The 19575-nt window shown below is 44.9% G+C and overlaps 1 protein-coding gene across 3 annotated transcripts in view; it reads right to left on the bottom strand.

The window, feature by feature from the left end:
- The window catches only part of AMBRA1 (autophagy and beclin 1 regulator 1), a 130774-nt gene that overhangs the window by 1977 nt on the left and 109222 nt on the right, over positions 1 to 19575 (bottom strand). For all 3 annotated transcript variants that reach the window (XM_061343529.1, XM_061343530.1, XM_061343532.1), the window contains 2 exons: positions 9828 to 9920; positions 8058 to 8251 (listed from right to left, as the gene is read on the bottom strand). In XM_061343529.1, the coding sequence (XP_061199513.1) occupies positions 8058 to 8251; positions 9828 to 9920 (287 nt within the window). The remainder of the gene's footprint in view (positions 1 to 8057; positions 8252 to 9827; positions 9921 to 19575) is intronic.

The following is a 19575-nucleotide window of genomic DNA, read 5'->3' as shown; positions in this document are numbered from 1 at the left end:
ATAAGCCAAATATCTCACCACGGTGTTAGCATCCTGTGGCCTTTCCTACTACTGTTTGAGAGTACCGCAGGCATCACACGATGGCCATCTCCCTGCTATCAGAGAGGACACAAGCCAGGACCAGACAGCAGCTACAGAACATGGTCTGTGCTTCCACACCACCACTGATCAAGGAAAGATCAAGTATGTAGGCTCCTGCTGCCCTTGACTGGTATCTTTTGGGAATGCAAAAAGCATCTTTCAAGATCTGTAGTTCTTTGTCTGTCTCTGAACTCTCCCTTCACAGTCAGGCTGTACTGAGCTCTGAGGAGCCACTGTCAGATGCCTTGGCTGCTGAAGATTACTTTTGAAGAAGAACAAAATCTCACAGAAAAACAGTCCATGTCAGAAATGAAATCCCCACGGCAGGAAAGTCCAACCCAGTTCTGTTTCCCAGCATCCTCCTTTTGCTACAAACCCTACCCAGACCATCAGGGGAAAACAACCCGTAATCACAAACTGCTAGAACCATTCCACAGTGGGATCCTGATGATTCTTATTAAAGAGATAAATCTCACTCCCAGCTCCATGATGCTATTGCAGAGCTGATTAGATGAGAGAGGAAAGCCATAAGCTCTCCTGGCTCCAAGAAGATGAACACAAATGTCAACAAGAGTGGATGTAGGCAGGAGTTAAAACACAATAGAAACCAAAATGCCACACTGAGTAGGAAGGCAAAAGTGACTGGGGCTGTGGGGTGGAGGTCATGTATCCAACATGAGAGCTGGGGTATTCAGCACAGTTTACACCATGTCACTACAGAGGATAGTCAGAACAGCTAAGACGGTGTGCAGTCTGCCAGTGACAGCTTATTCCCTTTCCTCAGTGGTACTTGCATTGAACACAACCAGCTTCCTCCACCACAGGGTATGGCTAATTCCACCTTCAAGCAAGCCTGCTGATGTACTGCCCTGCTGCAGAAATACTATGGACATCAAGGGCAAATTTAATTCTCACAAGCAGAGTAAATCCCTTTCTGCTAGGAAGTTAGTAAGCCTGCTCTATCCACTATGCATACAACAATTACAGAGCTCCTTGGTCAGAGCTGCAGTGAGACCACAGAGGCACCAGTAACCTCATGAGAATCTGGAGCGGAGCCTAGAGGAGTGAGCACAAACACCCCTGGGCACAGCCTGACCCAGAACTCTTGCAGAGAAATCCTGTTCAGGATGTGTCTGATGCACAAACTAGGAGCCTGGCTGACCTGCACAAAGACTGGCAACAGAGGCAGCTATTAGCCTGGAAACTTCAGTGTGAAAAACATGCATGCCAGGGGATACTGAAGCATTAATCAGAGCAGAAGTAAGTGAAAGGTTTGAGATGCATGGTTTCGGATTCAGTCATCGCTTCCTTCTGAGGGCATAGGTGTAAGCACTTTGTTACCAACCATCTGGCCAGGCCAGAGGGGAAGCTTAAGAAAGCCAAGATGTGCAACCTGGCTTAGACACATGCCAGCCAGCCTTATCCACACAAGTCCTGAAACAGCAGGTGCTGTGCTCTTGACAGATCATTTACTATAAACCAGCCCAATATAGGAGCTTTGGAACAGCAAGGCAGCAAGGATCCCCAGCCAGCGCTCCTCAGCATTACAAGCATGTGCTTCATGAGAGGAGTCCGTGCAGGCAGAGCACAGCAAAGCACTCCCTGCTCTTCTCTGCCCCTTAATTACCACATGCCATGCCTCAACATCCAAGTTGAGGCAGCTACTTGCTGAGAAACAGGCAAGGGCTGATGCTACAGCAGTCACGAACCTTCAGATGAGGAGCACGGAGATACAGCAGCGTTGGAAATCCCAGAAAGACACCATCCAAGCAGCCAACAAGCACCTTTTTGTCCTTCCCTTCCCCCTCCCTGCAGGTTTTGACAATGCCTTTGGCTGCCTGGTTCAGATCTGAGCTTCCTGTGTGATGTTCCCTGAGCTGAGCTATAGCACAGCTTCACATAGAGCCCGTTTCTACTGCCTGGTGACTCCCACACACGTTCCTTCGCCAGGCTGCCAGTGCAGACTGCATCAGTGCTCAGTGCAAGTGAAGTAAGCTGACTTCCATTTGGTGGAGGTTCACAGTGTGCATGCAGGCACCTACCCAGAACAGCAGCAATGCTGTAAACCCCACACCCCAGGCTGCTGGAAGTTCCAACCTGCTGCAGTGGCCAAACCCCATTCCCTGCACCACCAGCTGAACAAAACCAGAACAGAGAGAAACCCCATACTCATGACACTTCTGTCAGACTCCAGAGGGTTTAGGCATATTCAGAGCATGAACCTTGTGCAGGAGCAGGCCAAGGACAGCACATCTAATTCTCTGTATGGAGAAAGCAATTCCTCTCATTTTACGCTCAAAACTACATCTGAAGTCCCAGGCTCTGTAAAATCCTTTATCTTAAGCTCTCATTCTTCTAAGCCTTTTCTGACTCTTTGGAGTCAGAAATACAGACTCTCTGGAGTCAGAAATATAGAAAAACATCATAGTATACTAAAGGCAAAATTTAGAAGATTGAGCTAACCAGCTCCAGCTCCAGTGTGTGAAGTACCAATGTGTGAAGTACCACTGTTAGCACAACACTTGCCAATTCGTTCTCCACCTAAGCTGTCCCTCTACCAGAATCCATCACATAGAAGGAAGCAATCTTGAGACACAGTCTTATCTTTCTCTGGCCTGGGACACAAGTTCTGTGCCTGACAGGACATAAAAGCATCACCCATGGTTCTCTCTGCAAGACAAGTAAGTATTAGTGTTGTGTCCCCAAGTGCTGTGCTCCTGCAAACCTTTTCTATTCTAACTGAAGTGACCTTTCCAGAGGTCCAAAGGCCACCTATCCCAAACACAGACAGAAAACATCACTCTTGAGAGTAATTTCTGTCAATCTAGCTGACTGGCTCCAACATTTAACAAAAGACTCTCTAGCTAATGCATTTGTCTTCAGAAGTCCTCTGCCGTGCTATTCCAGCAAGATCAGTTTGGCACAGAAGCCTACAAAGCAAAAAACATCTGGCATACTTTCAGTGGAGCTGGGTATAAGGCAGAAGCATTTCCACTCTTAAATGAAGTGGTCTCTGAAGTACTTACGGGAATTACAACTTGTTTATCTCTTGGCATAGTCAGCACACACCTGATAAAGAGCAAAGCCCACAGAAGCAGAGATGAGATCAGGTTGTGGGATATACTAACACTGCTCTTGAATTTTTGCCTATTTTCAGCTTTCCTCTTTCTAAACCCAGGAGTAGTCAGTAGCCATGCTTGCAAACAAAGCTTCAAAATTAGAACTAAGAGTAAGCACTGCAGAGAGATGTAAGTCTTCAGAGAACATGGAATAATAGCTTGGAGGTGTGAGCTGACCCACTAATTCAGATGCTCAACGATAAAGATATCACCATTTTTAAATGAATCCACTCCTGCATAAGAATAGGAAAGGGAGTGTCAGAGCACAGCATAACCAGCTATGAATACTCACATCTCCCTTAGTGCCAGAAGAAATACTACCGGTTACTCTTCTCCCCAGCCAAGCTCAGAAGAGGGTTCACATCTCCTTTCTGAGGTGGCTAAATCAAACAACTCCACAGAACTCAGGAAAGACACACACCAGCTTTGACTTGTAAAAATTCTCTTAGCAATATCTCACCTTGGTGATTTCTATGAGTGAAACTTATTTTGGTAATGAGAGTTTAAAAGTAGCCCCCATAATTTAATCCCAAGGGAGCCAGGTACTCGGAGCAGCTCACACTGTAAAGGCTTGTGTAGTACATGCTTCTAGAACCTGATTCTATTTTTTAGGTAGTGCTTTTCAGAGGGCTTTTAAAGAGAATCTGAAATTTGCAGTTCTATAGTACATATGACACATATTTTACAGATGGATAGGCAGATGAAAGGCTAAGGGATCTACCCACATTTCTACTTGGAGAATAAAAGGCAGATCTGGAAGCTGATCCCTGGTGTCTCCATTCCCATTTCGACACTGATCACACAGAAATCACATTGCATTTGACAACAGCATTGCAGGAACATGTTCAGCTCATGTAAAACAATATGTTTCTCTTTATCATTCATGAGGCTTGGCTGAGGACAGGGTATTCCTGCCCATCCAGCCCCCTGACACGTTCCTAATGTCTCAGATTAAATAAGTTGCATCACAGGCAGGCACACTGCATCTGCATCCTTCAGTATCCTCAGGATGCTTTGCTCATACCAGGCAAGTTTCACTTGCATGTGCTGTCTTTTTGCTACCAACAGTTTGAACAGACTGAAGCCCATAAACCCAAACCTTCATTTCACAGCCCTTTTTCCTCTCAAAGGTATCTGCTGCAACCTCTGAAAGCAGCTGGACTTGATGGAAATTTGTGCTGGCTGGTGAGCAACACTTAAAGCAAATAGGTTAAGATCTGTATATGGCATGACGGTAGTCAATATGCTGCTCCCCAGAGACAGGAAAAGTAGCAATCCACTGATAGCAAACCTTCAGGTGGCTACAACTTCAGTAGTTCATAACGTGTGCCTACTTGCACAATGAGCATTGAGCTAGCTGGATTGTTCAGCCCCAAAGACAATGCAGATGATAGGGAAGGAGATGACAACCGCCTTCCAGCTATTTCTATCAAGTTTCCTTTTTAAGTGTGGCATATTTTTTCTTTTTAAGCAGCTGGATTACCTGAATGGTGTATGGATATACTGTAAATAGCCAGGGGACAGCATGGGTGCATAACCAAACAAGCGTCCTGCAGCTCTGCAAAGGTCCCTCTCCCTCAGCCTGCAGCACATTTTGCAGTTGAATCCCTGACAGTTACTGCCACTTCTACCCTATTCCATAGATCCCACAGCCTGAGCAAGTGGCAGCCACAGCCTGACCCAGCCTGGACCAGGAACTGCAATTTCCAAAGGTTAAGCTTTGGACTATTAAATCTCATTAGGAATTTTTGCTGTTTTTTTAAGTGAGATTTAACTTGCCAGTCGAACACAGATCCTCCCCCATCATCCCTGTCCATTTGCAAGGGAAAGCACAGAATAACTCCCAACAGATTGTTTCTAATTAAGAGTGCCTCAAAGTTACAGCTCCATCACTATTTCCACTATGTCTGTCAGCTTAAATAATTAGGAAACAGCTGAAACACCGTTTTAGACATTCGTGGTATCTCTCCTAGTTTTCTCTTAACTTCTTTGGTTTATGTGTGGCTTGGGAGCAGAGTTCACAAGGCAGCTATCAACTGCTGCAAACCGAAATACAGACATTAGAGGGATTCACTTCTAATAAAGTCATTATATACTCATTCCTCCAAAGGAGGTAGAAAGATAATCAGAACAGCAAAGTCCCCGCAGAGCTTTGCATGAGAAAAGGAAACTATTTATACCCACACAGAGCTTAATTAGATTTCTGATGCAATTCTGCATACTTCTTTTTTGTACAGTAAGCACATATCTGCAAGAAATGCCTTGAGCCAGAATTCCCCACAGCAGCGGGGCTGACGGGACACAGGACAGAAACCCACTCCTGGGGGTAGCACTACCCTTTCTTTTTCTTTCTTTTTTAAAACATTAAAGGTTTTTGCTCTTTTTTTATCCCTTCATGACAAGGTGATAACTAAAACACTTTCCTTTACATTACTCTGAATCACATCTGATGTATCCATTCTGCTGCTGCTAATGCTGCTAAGCCTTTACGTAGTGATTTACATCTTTAAAACCCCATACAAAACACTAATTAATCTTCACAGCCCTTGGTGTACTGTGCTATGGGAAGATTTATTCCCATTTGGTAGATGATTGATAATTTGCCTTAGGTCACACACCAAGTTAGCTGTAGCATATTTTTGCTCTTTTTTCCTTTGAGTCCCTGACACCTAGATCCTGCTATTAGGAAATAGTTTCCCTTTCCACAGATGAGCTGTGGTAGATGCAGTGGGCAACTTAACCATCACAAAAGAAGCACAGGGTCTAATCTAGCCTGCATGAACACCCTGGATGAACAACACAGGAGTTTATGATGCTGGGAAAACAGTAATCTTAACGTCACAAGGAGTGCAATGGGGCTCAAGTGTAATGTGAAGCATGAAGACTCTTGGATGAACCAGAGCACTGATGTCACAAGTCCCTGGCTAACTGGCTGAGATGCTGTTTAACAGCAGCTGAAAATACGTCTTTCTGATTCATTTTGGGTCCTTGTACTATTCCTCTGCCATAGATTACAGTTGGGTTTTTGGATCCTACATGATCCTTCCAATAGTTAATGCCTTGACAGCTCCCTGTTTTGAGCTGCTCTTGAGCCTTTGCTGAGGAATTTCCACTGAGGATGTAACTGACATAAAAAGTGATCAACTACAGGGCAAGACTGCTTGGCTCATCTCCAGGGCATGTATCTGTCCTGGAATAACTCCTTTGTTCCTTACAAAAGAGACAGGAGTGTGACAGCCCATTTTGCAGGTGAGACTCACTTGCAAGGGGACATGTGGTAAGTCAGCACCTGAGCCACAAACTGCATCAGATGTGGAACTTGCCAGTCTTCTTCCAAGCAGAAAATGGAGACAAAGAAAGGTCTCTGTCCTAGGTTTGTTATCTACATTTCCTTTCTTTCAAATGTTACATTTTGCTTCTTTATAGAGATATCCTGCCCAAGGCACTGGGAAAGGACAACCCTTCCCCATCTCATTAATGGTCTAGTTAAAACCCATGACCTAGTTCTAAAAATTGAAAGGTTAACTAGAAAGAATGAGGTAATGAAACCTTCAGATGATTCAGAACAGCAGCAGAGAGAAGCAGCACTGGAGAATTCCACTGGTTTAACACAGTAGAGAAAAACCTCCAAGCCTGCAGCATCAGCCATCACGGCCTTGATGCAGGAAGGTCCCTCAGCATCCCCTGTTCTCAGTTTGCATATCACATTCAGTGTATGCACACAGGGTCTCACGAGTTCAGTATTAGTTCAGATATCCTATGTCCAGCCTTATTCACACACCTCAAGTGCATTAACCTTCAGGAGAGGTTCATCTCAGCTCAAGAATTAGACACTTACCTTTGAAAAGAAGAGCAGAGATCAGAGTAAAAAAAAAGCCTTATCACACATGCTGGATGCTGCACAGCAGAAACTCTGGAAGAGTCACATGCCAAAAAGCATCTTTCAGAGTGACAGAGCACAAGCAAGCATACAGTCACAAACAAGCATGTCATGGGCTGCTTCCCAAAGATAAGTGGGTTCACCATGAACCAACAACTTCAAAACTGTCTCCTCAATTTTCTCTGTCCTTCCTATATATATATATATACTGCTCAACTCCATCCTAGCAGACCTTCAGAATTGGATTCAAGCAGAACACTACAGTATAGAGACACAAAGCCTGGACACGACCACCATGCTTTCAAAAGATCAGTGATTTTATCTTCATATAGGAATTGCACATCAGCTACTTCCAGCTCTTTATGTGTTGCTAAGTCTTCCTGGACTGGAAAACACTAGAGGCATTTCTGTATAGCTGAGCTGGACACTCATTGAAGTCTTCACTGACTAGACTAAACAGAATACTCATACCTGCTTTGTGAGAAGTGATTTACAGGATTTTATTTTGTGTCCAGGTGCTGAGCTTGTGAATCCTGTACAGGTTTTAGATGCAGAGGTTGAAGGACCAAGCTAAACCAACAGAGAGGCAGAAAGGATAATTCTTAACAGTTTGCAGCTTTATGGATGGTTAGAGTTCAGGAGGAGTGGTGCCAGTACAGCTGATTCTACAAAGACACAAAGTTCTGGGGAAGAGTTCATTTTGCCTTCTAAAAGTATGTAAAAAAGACAACTTCACCATTAAGATGGAAAGAGATTCACTCTCCTGATCATCTTGGCCTGGCTGCAGGCAAATTAGGCTGGAGAAATCTTTGCTGAAGACATAACAGGAGTTTCAAATCACAGAATTGGGCTGTAAAGGACCTTAATATCATCTAGGTTCAACTGCCAAATGCACAAATGCATTGGTAAGATGTGGAAGCTATGTGGAAACTCTCTGTTCACCAAGGTAAGCTCTGTCAAATTGCTTGAGCTCCTACCTTCCCCAGTCCCCGCAGAGGCGGATTCCTGCTCCTGTACCTCCCTCTCTGTCTGAGTCTCGGCATTCTGCAGCTGAGGCGCCAAGGTCTGGGTACCCTGGGAAGTCACAGAGGTAGGAGGGTTTCGAGGTTGCAGGCCTATGGCGTTCATCAGGCCCATGTCTCTGTCTGTCCTCCATGTGGCTCTGCTGGTTCTGAAAAGAGAGAAGAACAAGTAAGACAGGAGCACTGGAAGCAAAGAGCCCCAGCATGACTGAAGCATCCATCTGAGCCTCTTCTTGCCTCCACTTCAAGCAGGCATGGGCTAGCCTGTATGCAGACGGGGGCACTTATTTACACACACACATAGACACCCCTCTCCAGCCTCAGCTGGCTGGTCCCTTGAATTTTAAACCAACAGTGTCTTGTAATCCACTCACCCTTCCACAGAAGCAGCATATCTGACAGGCACAGATAGAGACCCCTGCAGCATCACTAAGCCTTCCGTACAACTCTGTCTCAGGGTCACTGAGTTGAGCAGGCAACAGGACGTGCAGCACAGGACCACAAACACACACTTCCTCTGTGTGTCAGCAGGGTGGCTTTAACTCCCAAAGACACAGCCTGTATCCCTTCCCTCCTCTGGACCTCCTGGTTTGTCAGCATCGGACATGAATGCACTCCAGCAGGCATTTCTGCCCGTTCCAGTTGGACAGGAGAAATTCTCTGTTCTCAAAAGCAAACAACAGGAACCACCTCAAGGCTCATTAGCTTCTGAGCACCAAACAGTTGAAGCGTACAACACTTCAAGAGCTGCGTCTTGACAGTGCTTGGATGCTCTTTCCAAAACTGACCTCTGACTGTAAGTGCTGGGAATGGTAAAGAGATTCTAGGAAATACTGCTTCATTCACAACCTTTTTTCATAAGGTTTTGAAACCTTCCACACTTTCCTTGCTTGCTCTGTGAGCCAGTTCATTCTTGAGCAATATTCTGCCTTCAAGCTGCTCCTATGCCTATCAGGCAAGACTGACACGTGCTGTCAAAACCCATGAGTAGTGGCAATATCCACTCACATGGCAGAGTAAAGAATCCCTATGGCTTATTTTTTTACCCTCAATCAGACCAAGGCTGCAGGACAGCACAGATACTGCCCTGTACATCAGCTGAGAACTCCCTGGGATCCTGGAGCTCACAACTGGGAAACAAGACTGTCACCCTCTTGCTGAGAAGAGCTGGCTTACAGACAATATTCATCACTGGGGCAAGAAGCAAGGGTCTGTAACACCACCCTCATGTTTAGAATAACTAATCTGTGCATCACCAGACTGGATGAGGCATCCAACAGGGATTTAGCTGTATTTTTAGAGTTTATTGCTTGGAAATAACTGTTCCATGACCGGAAACTAAAGGGACTAAATCAGTCACCAGGACTGCCCAATGGAGTTGCACTCATCTCTGTGAAACCTCCCATTCTTCAGTTATCTTCCAAAGGCCATTTACTTTGCATTGTGTTTTTGATGCACCCACATGTTCCTGCTGTGGCTTGCTCATGGATGTTACAGAGACCATGAATGACATCTTACTTCACTACCACTGGCATCACTTTTGGGCACTGGGTGTCAACTGCTGGAAGCAGGCAGGTGACCCAACTAGGCAGTATCAAAATGAGGAGGGTAACTGCATATTTAAAGCAGTCAGTGCTAAAGGAACAAAGAAGAGGTGATGTTGTCAGATGTAACAAAAGCAGCAGAAAGGGTCAGGTCTCCCTAACCCACACCCAGGAGACTCACCCAGGCCGCTCAGCGCTCCTGCTGCTGGAATGCACAGTGAAGACGTTCTCATTCATCTGGTCCCAGTGGTACTCAACTCCAGAGTTTAAGGCCCTTTCAACACCAAAGAAGGAAAACATATTAGCATGAGAGGACACTATTCCAGCCAGCACACATTACATCCCCCAGACACGAGGGACAGCATTAATTCCTGCCCTGCACAAACTAGAGATCTAGCTCAGTTCACATTTTCATTTAAAGGGTTCATCACCATAAACAGCCTTGCAAACATGAAGCTCTGTATTACCCAGACTGCTCTGGAATATTCCATTCATTTCAATTCCATATTAGCACTGAGGCACAGCAACAGGAGCAGAGAGATTTTCAGGAAATGAAGACACACAATTGTGTATATAAAATCAGGTTACCTTAACTCCAAGTGACTGTTAAACAAAGAATTGGAATAGGAAGGCTCTCTCTGTGGTGCCTGCCAGCATTCCTTGCACTAGGGAATGTTAAGTAAAACACTGCTCTTATCTGACATTTAGTTTCTTTGCAAATGGTTCTCATTCTACCTATAAATAAATCTCCATACAGCCCTCTCACTGACAGTCACTGTGGAACAAGGGCAGATGCAGAGAATATGTTGACAAGTTTCCACAAAAGGGTTTGTACTGCTTTTTGTACTGGATCGACTTCTTATGTGTATAAAAAACCCCAAACATGAATTTTACAGCTAATGCTACTAAGTTTAACAGAGAAGTAAATGCTCTGCCAACCTTTCACAGTGCATTTCCCTAAAAGATACATAAAGCCAGGGCTGGCTAATCACAGGAACAGGCAAGGTTAACACTGCATAGCTATTTATCACATCACTGCTGAAGAGTACAGGCAATCAGAAAACCTAAACCACCATAGCCATAACATTCTAAGTGTGTCTCCCACTATTTCTAAGGCCAGCAGTTAGACTGGAAGAGGGTAAGAGCAAATCCAGCTTCCCCTGTGCTCTACAGAAATCTCAAAGGACAGGCACACACTGTGCAGTCCAAGGCAGGATGGAGATCTCCCACCTCCAGAAGCACTATGGAAGAGACTTCCTGTTCAGTGTTTTGCCATGCTGACACACCAGCTGCCATGTGCGAGCTGTGGGTTTCAAAACCAGGCTGTATACCACCACATGGCTGCTGGACTGCAGACATCTGATGGTGGTAGGTGGAGAGTTAACAGCAAAATAGATCCTATATACGCAGAAGGGAATTGTGTCTGAAGAGCTGGACTTGCATCACACTGCAGGCAGTCTCAGAGCATGAACTAAGGGTAGTCCCATAATCACAGAATGGTTTGGGTTGGAAGGGGCCTTAAAACAGGGACACCTTCCACTAGAGCAGCTCGTTCCAAGTCTCTGTGTCCAACCTGACCTTGAGCACTGCCAGGGATGGGGCAGCCACAGCTTCTCTGGGCACCCTGTGCCAGCGCCTCAGCACCCTCATAGTGAAGAGCTGCTTCCTCATATCTCATGATGTGAAGGAAGGATTCAGAGCAAGCAGTTGGTAGCTGGCTCTGGCTTGGGCGCTGTCGTAGTTTAAACCCACCCAGACAGAGAGCTTGTTCACTCTCTCCCTGCCGTTCTTTCCCTCCCCCTACTCCTGGAGGGACAGAGAGGAGAATCGAAAGAATGCAACTCCCACGGGTTGAGATAAGAACAGTTCAGTAACTAAGGTACAACATAAATCACTACTGCTAGCACCAATGATAATAAAGGAAATAGCAAGGGAAGAGAATACAACACCTCAGCACCGGTCAACCGATAACTCGCTCCCCGCAGCACGACCAAGCACCGACCGATACCTTCTCCAAGCCTCAGTCCTAGCCCTTCCGGGTAACTCCCAGTTACATCCTGGGCATGACGTGCTGTGGTATGGAATACCTCTTTGGCTAGATTGGGTCAGGTGTCCTGTCTCTGCTTCCTCCTGGCTTCCCCTCCTCCCTGGCAGAGCATGAGGCTCACAAAGTCCTTGGCCAAACCAAAACATCGTTGTTATCAGCTCTGTTCCCAGCCCGAAAGTCAAAACACAGCCCTGCACCAGCTACCAAGGACAGAAATGACTGCTACTGCTGAACCCAGGACAGGCACAAACATAGTGTTTTACATACATATATAAAACTGTTGTCTCTGTAATGAGATGCCTCAGCAGAACTGGCAGGAACCCCAGTTCAGAGGGTGCTGCTGATCAGACATGCTGCAATGGCAGAACTGAGTGTCCTGGAGACTGCTGGGGTGACAGCACCCCAGGTTTGGACACAGGATGAGAGCTGGGGAAAATCAGGTCAGCAAAACCACACATGGAGCCTGCAGGAAGGAATCAGTCATCACTTTAATTTGTGCTGAGCTGGGCCTGTGCTGCTTCCTACCCCGTGGAAGCAGCTGCCAAGGAGATGCTGATTTAGAAAGGCCTCAGTATTAATTGCTCTCCACCTAGCACCTAACACTAAACCCATGCCCGTCTGTCTGGCTGCTCCATCCCCTCTGTCTAATACACTGAGACTTGGCTGTCACACTTTGTTGTTTGCAAAGTAGCACACTCCCATGGCAATGGAGACTTTCTGACCTGGTAGTCAACATTTCCATAAAAAGCCTAGTTTGCTTTGGATCTGCAGCTATTACACAAGAGCTAAACTGACCCATGCTCTTCTCCCCCTCCTTCCACACTTCTTCATGCTTTCCGAAGTACAGGCATGGTCCACACAGCCACCTACATGACTATTATTCCTCACCAAGGTGCTCTGTGTGCTCTGCTTGTCTTTGCCAGTTTGTCAGCTCCCAAGGCATGAAACCAGAAGACTCCAAAGGCCAAAATGTGTGATTCCTGTACTGCACAGAAAGCTCAGCTCCTCCATGCACACACATACTTTGAGTTTGATTCACCTCACTTCTGCAAAGGCACCATGGTACCAAGCTGACAGGCAGTACACCAGGTTAAAACTCCTGTCCCTCTGCCCCCCTGTTCTGCAGAGGCTCACTACTGTACAGTCAGGCTGTTGGACAGGAAAGTCTGTTCTAACTCCACGCTGCCAGTTTGTACCTTTCCCTGGATGACCAAATCAATAGTCATTCCATTTAATACATGACTTTGCACATTGGTTTTAAATGCTGCCATCTATCAACCGAATTTCACTGCCAGAGTCCTATTTACTCATTTACTGCCAGAGAATCGAGGACTTTGCTTTCCTTTCCCACAGGAGGACCTGTAGCAGCTGCTGCCACCGCTCCCGTTGCTGACTCTGGGAACACAGACTTAAGCCGAGGTCATTAGACTTGGCCATGATGGGAGTCCAACATCCTCAGCACCACAGGAACCTGGCTTTTTAGACTGGACTGAGTGTGTCTCTCTGCAGGGCCAGACAAGTGGCTCAGAACAAACAGCTGGCACTCCCTATCTCAGCACCATCTCTGCTCTCTTTTGCATGCATCTGCATTTCTTTGACCTAGAACACACATCTGCCTCTCCACAGCCCTAAGACCAACATCCAGCTTGCTCCGCATAGGGTCTTCCAGCCTTTGGATTGAAGCTGCAGAAAGAGAGATTTCAGACTGCACCAAGGTACAGTGAGGAAAGCAAGTATCTGAACAGAGGGAACTGGTTGGGTGCTCTCTTTTATACATAGATCATCACTTCCCATTTTAATAACAAAGATTTCATCAAAGAAACACTCCTATTGTATGGATTGTCAGCTTTAAGACCATACCTGCAGTAGAAACCTGATCACATAATCACACCTTAAACCAACTCAAGTACACAGCAAGATGTGTGTGACAACGACGATTACCTTGGTTTAAAACAGATTTTCAATTAAGCTCCAAGATTTGCTCTGGTTTAACCACACCTATTTAAAACAGTGCAATCTCCCTGTTTCAGAAAGCCTGAAGGTTTTTTAACTCCCAATGCAAAATATTGCTTGAATTCTGTAAATCAGCAAGCCTCACACAGTATGTTTCCCGGGAGATTTGCAAATCAAGGCCTGACTATTCATTTCACAGAAGCAGAGCTTACACTGGAGAAATGAATATTTTCAGGTGATGTAAGCATTTAACTTTTGCTCCATCAAACTCTAGACATGGAAATGCTGGCAGCATTTTCCATTTTCCAAGGCACAGGTAGAAGCTCTGTGCAGCATGGCGCATGTTGCCTCTTGGATGTGGATGCAGTAAGGAGGACATTTGTTGCCCAGGGCTTTGGGGTGAAAAATTGCAATTCTCCACACTGTGTCAGTCATGGCCAGTGAGGTCCACTTAGGCAAGTTCTTATTTACTTCCTTTTTATGGCTGTCACTAAGCTCTCTAAGCCCTCCCTGGAAATTTCCATTAGCTTTCTTAAGTGCAGAGCTGCTCACAGCTTGGCTTTCCCAGCAGGGGTCTGTTCCGAGATGGACTTTCCCTTCAATGCCTGTGTCCAGCTCATATTATTAATGAGTTTGGAGAGGATGAAGGGCACAGACTTACACACTTTGCTGAAGGGTGAAGAATTCAGAGCGGAGCATGTTAAGTACCAAGAGCCACCAACTTAGGCAGCAGAGTCTCTCCATCTGCAGGGACGTTATTTCCTACACAGCTCAGGTATGTCCTCCTAAAAAAACTAGGACCAAGCTCTAGGATTTAAGGACTAAATTATTCATACATGACAAGAAAGCTGAAATACGATTTACTGCATTGGCTTAACTGGTATTTGAAAGTAAATTGAGAAAGCACAGGTCAGCACAAACTGACTCAGACATCTGCGTAATCCCCCAACTGGCACATCCAAAACTGGAGTTGAAGAGCAGAAGGGATTAGGACAAAAGTCCCTCAACTCCATCATAACAATACAGCTCAGGGGCAAGATAGCAAGGCAAAACCCCCGTAATTTGCAAGTAGGGTATGCATGTCCAGGAAGGCATAAATGGCACTTACTGTCTTTTTAGTGAAACCACCCCCAATACTGAAGAAGGCAGCAGCAATGGGCAAATGCACTGCTCTCCTCCCTCAAATCCTGCCACATGGAAAGGCGCATCAGTACCAGTACCACTGAGTACCACCACTTGTCTGCCGAGGCACTGATTTAAATCTTGATTAAGACATTGCTGCCTGCAATATCAGCACAACCCCATTACTAGAATGAAGACTGTGGCAAGCTCGACATGGAGAAGACACCATACGTGCACCTAGGTGAACAGCTGATGTTCACAGTGCCAAGGTTTGCTTTCTCCCCAAAAGAAATGACTCTTTAAAGCTGATACACAAGGAAACATACAGTAAGCTACAGAGAGCAAGGTGACACTATGCTAAGGAACAGGAAATCCAGTGTTCTGGTTTGGGAAGGAAGCGGCAGCATGCGGTATCTAACGCAACGCTCGGCCGGATCCCAGATGCACCCTTGTCAGCAGCTCATTATCTCTTATGCCGGTGTGTGATGATCAGCACAGCAAGCCCATCCCTGGCTCCCATGATTAGCTAGGCAACGGTATTGTCAGCACAAGGCAAAGTTTGGCACTCCTAGCAGCTGCCTGGGTAGGAAAACAATAATTTCTAACACACTACTTCATAAATATTTAGCTTTCTGTGCAGGCAATGAACCACTGCAGAGACAAATCCAAGTGAAAATTGGCTGCAGTGCAGACTGTATGGAACCAGCTAACGGGATTCCTAAAGTACCTCTGCTGGGCAGCAATTTCCTTTGACCAAGGAAGACGTGTGGCTTCACTGGCACCAGTCTAGTTCAGTGCACACCCTTGGAGTGCAGCCCGTATATAAGTAGCAGGGGAAGAGCATGAGATCAAGCACAGGAATTCCTAACAAGATAAGTCATAGAGAACACAAGATCTGCAGTTTACAATTAACAACCACCCAGACATTTCGGTGACGTATGATATTATCCTAGTCATCACATTGAGAGGAACAATAGAAAGGTCACCCCTTCACAACTAGCAGTAGGAGTATTTTTATTCCTTATACTGATACAGCCCATTAATTTTCCAGAATCCTGCAAGCTTTGCCCTCCTGGAGAGCAGCAACCACGCAGAAACACATCCTGACACCTACCTGAGCTGCCAAAGGTGCTGCGGAAGCAGGACAGAGAGCAGCTTGATGCAGCTGGTGCAGCACGTGCCTGCTGCAGGGAGGATGCCAACTCAACCACAACACTATGCAAGGTGACTGGCCCCCTTTATTTGATTGCAGAGTCCTGCCGGCTAGGTTAAATGCTGTGATTTTTGAAAAGCCTCTATTCAAACTCACACCATTTAAATTAGGACAGCCTTATACGTCTGGAGATAGAAAATACAGATTAGATAGAAGGCATGCCTCTAACAATCATTCTCCCTGGGCAAAACTGTGATAGCTAAGGAAGGGAGTCATCAGTCACCTAAGCACTTAGATACCTCAGAGGGAGAGAGAGGAGAGATTAACACAGTAGGAAGAACCCAAAGAGAATGGTTTCTTCTGATCTACAGGGTCACTGCAACTAAAACCTAAGCAACTTCCAGGAGTCACCATTTATAACCCATGAGCAAACTTGTAACATGAGTTCAAATGGAGAAACACTCCATCAGAAAGCATAAGAGGAATTTGCTTTGCATTTCAAGAGAAAAAGTCTTAAATTAAGACAGTCTTCCAACACATTCAACAAGCAATGAAAGGAAATTGATCAACAAAACAGTAACAGTGCAGGAGAAATGACTGTATGAAAGTCTGGATGTTCAATTACCTTGGGACACAAGCAAAGATACTGAGGTTGAGAGCACTGCCCTTCAGGACACAAAGCTATGCAGCAAAACCTATGTTGAGAATAAGGCCAAGAAAAGCTCCTCACAGTCCCTCATATCAATTCTCCTACTGAAATGCCACAACAGTTTTTTAAAGCAGCTTTTCCCAGAGCTTTTTCCACCACATTCAGCACGACACAGGAAGCTGTAATTTGCACCTAAGAGAACAAGGGAACCTTCTTAGTCCCAAACGCAACTCCTGCACTACTGAGGTTGTACGCAGACATCAGCTACTTTGACGTTTAGAAGAGATACATACCAGTTTAGAGGGGATGTACTGAGGCTACCATTAAATGTAAAGTATTTGAATTAATGCAGTACTTTAAATAAGCAGGTGGACAAAACTCTCATGGAATCATAGAATGGTTTGGCTTGGAAGGGACCTTAAAGCTCATCCAGTTCCAACCCCCTGCCATGGGCAGGGACACCTTCCCTTACAGCAGGTTGCTCCAAGCCCCTGTGTCCAACCTGGCCTTGAACACTGCCTGGGATGCGACAGCCACACCACAGCAGCTGTGGGTCCACTGCTGACTGTGCTTGGAACCAGGAGTCCAGCTCCTCCTCAGCCTCGCTGATGCTCGTCAGCTCAGTCAGCTGCTGCAGGAGATCCTCTGTGTGGGCACATCATCTGCAGGCAGGTCTCCCTGCCCCAGGAGAAAGCTGTAGACGCCTACTGCAGCCTCTCCCTTCAGCAGCTCTGAGTGGAAGCATCATCCACCACCAGTACAGATGATGCAGACACATCAGATGTAGCTGCAGGCTTTACTTTCTGATGAGTGCCCCAATACTTGTACAAAGAAGACCCGGAGTTAAGATCTGCTCCTGCATCACTGGTAAAAGCACACTACACACTAGCTTTAGCACTATTAAAAGAAGCATGTTTATGTACGAACATACCACTCAGGCCAAATAGCCTGGAATATACATGGCAGAAACAGACCAAAGAAGAATTTCCTGATATTTCAATGATTTTCTTCTCGACTAAAATCTTGCCAGCATTCCATGGCATCCTTCACTTGCCTGGCTCCAACCACATCAAGTAGCACATAAGTATCCTCTCGAAGGTACATGACAAGATTACAGAACTCAGAATTCATAAACAAGAACAATATAGCTTGGTATCACCTTAAACCAAGCTCTAAATGCATAACTTGCTTAAAGTCTTCTAAAACCTAAATGCTTGTTAATTGCTTTAAGTGATTACAGACAGACTGTATTCCAAATAAACTCTGAACCCGCAGAATATCTTAAGCTGTTTATGATCTATCAGCTCTTCCAGTGGCTTAGACAATTTAAGATGTCAGGAGCCTATGGGGGAGAGCAAATTGCTTAAGCATCCTAAGGCCTTAAACATCTTAAACAAGTCTGGAAAGCCAAAGTCACTCTTTAAGTCATTGAACTTCCATTAGCGTTTTAGTAGGAGCTAGCATTTACGTTGATTCAAAAGCAACTTCCAAATAGGCTTGTTTTGTAGATCTTATGCCAACAAACTAAACAAAGGAAATGCATTTAGAATGGGAGGAATCAACTTCAAAATAAATGTTTAAAATTAGCAAGCATAACAAATGCTTTTTTTTTAATAGAACATTGTGATGTGCACACACAAAGCTGCCAAGCTCCAGAACCAAGATCTTGGCTTGGTCTAATCTCAATGAGATCCACAGGGCAAGCCAAGTTTTATATTTTCAATCTTTAGCAGCTTTGATATTAGCCAACTAAAAAGTGTTCTGTTCGGCACCCAGGGGAAACCTGCTCCAAAAGAAAACAAAGTAAGAAGCAAAACAAGAAAAAAGGACAAAAGTTGACAAAAAACCCAAATCCACAATTACTATTCCAATTACAGTTTGTAGACATTGAGCTGAGACCATTCACAGAAGCAGGCATATTGAGGGTTTAGAAAAGGGAAAGAAAATGAAGAAAATAATGGCTATTTGCTAGCTGGCTTCAATACAAGGAAAACGCAGGCATAAGGGACAAGAAATTAAACTCCACAAATAAAAGTGGATCAAAGACCGGAAAATTAAAGATGATCTTATTGGAAAACCAAGGGAGTAAACAACTGAAGAAGGAAGATCTAGTATAGACCTGCTGAGAAAAGAGGGGGTTTAAGAGAGCAGGAGGGAAAAGTCAACCTAAAAATAAACATGAGGAAAATGGTCCTAGGATTAAAAAAGGTCTGTTCATCAGTGAGGCTGAGGGCAAAAATCAATGGAGACTCAAAGCGGATGAGAGGCTGAATTTTCCCTCTGAAGTCTCCACTTAAAAAATATCCAAGGGTACTTATGCAATTAGGGAGTAAGAAAGGAAGCTGGACAGAGCAGCTAGTTGTACTCATTAAGAATATTATAGACATAAAAGAAGAAGAAGAAGAAAATAAGTTAATTTTGGAGCCATTCACACCTGATTTTTAATTACAACAAACCCAGGAAGCGACAAAAGGCCAAAAAAGCCACCTTAGCGGCATTCTTTGAAAAGAAAGCCATCCTTAAATTGACAATTACTTTCTCCTAAGCCTAGCTTTTATCCTTAAAGGCAGTAATATAACAAAGAGAAAAACGAAGAGATATGAAACAATAAAAAATGAGCTACGTGCAGTAGGCAGTAAGTTAAATGATAGCATGAAATTTAATTGCTTTTGTAGATAGAATTAGAAAAAAGGGAAGGAAGAAAAGGCAGCAGGTGTGATGTGAATAGATTTAAGTGAAGCATTTGGTAACTGCTCTTAGAGTACATGGCCATGCTCTTACCCAGCCCAAAAACCAGTAAGGAGCTGCAGAAGCCTGGTGACACAGTACACAAAGTGGTAAGTAGTGGGCAAAGTTCCTTTAACACAGAGCTCTGTGACAAGTTTCCCTTCTCATGGTGGAATATAAATGTCACTAACTAGTCAGTGCTTCAGCACATCCTGAAGAATTGGGTGAGGGAAATGAACTTGCTAACAACTGAAGACTTAAAGCAGCTCTCAAAATTC

The sequence above is a fragment of the Neopsephotus bourkii genome, unplaced genomic scaffold, assembly GCF_033783945.1.
Source record: "Neopsephotus bourkii isolate Nb327-2 ecotype Australia unplaced genomic scaffold, CSIRO-AGI_Nbou_v1 NB_1825, whole genome shotgun sequence".
Classification (NCBI taxonomy): Eukaryota; Metazoa; Chordata; class Aves; order Psittaciformes; family Psittacidae; genus Neopsephotus; species Neopsephotus bourkii.
The sequence above is the reverse complement of the archived record's forward strand: the minus strand, read 5'-3'. Positions and strand labels throughout refer to the sequence as shown.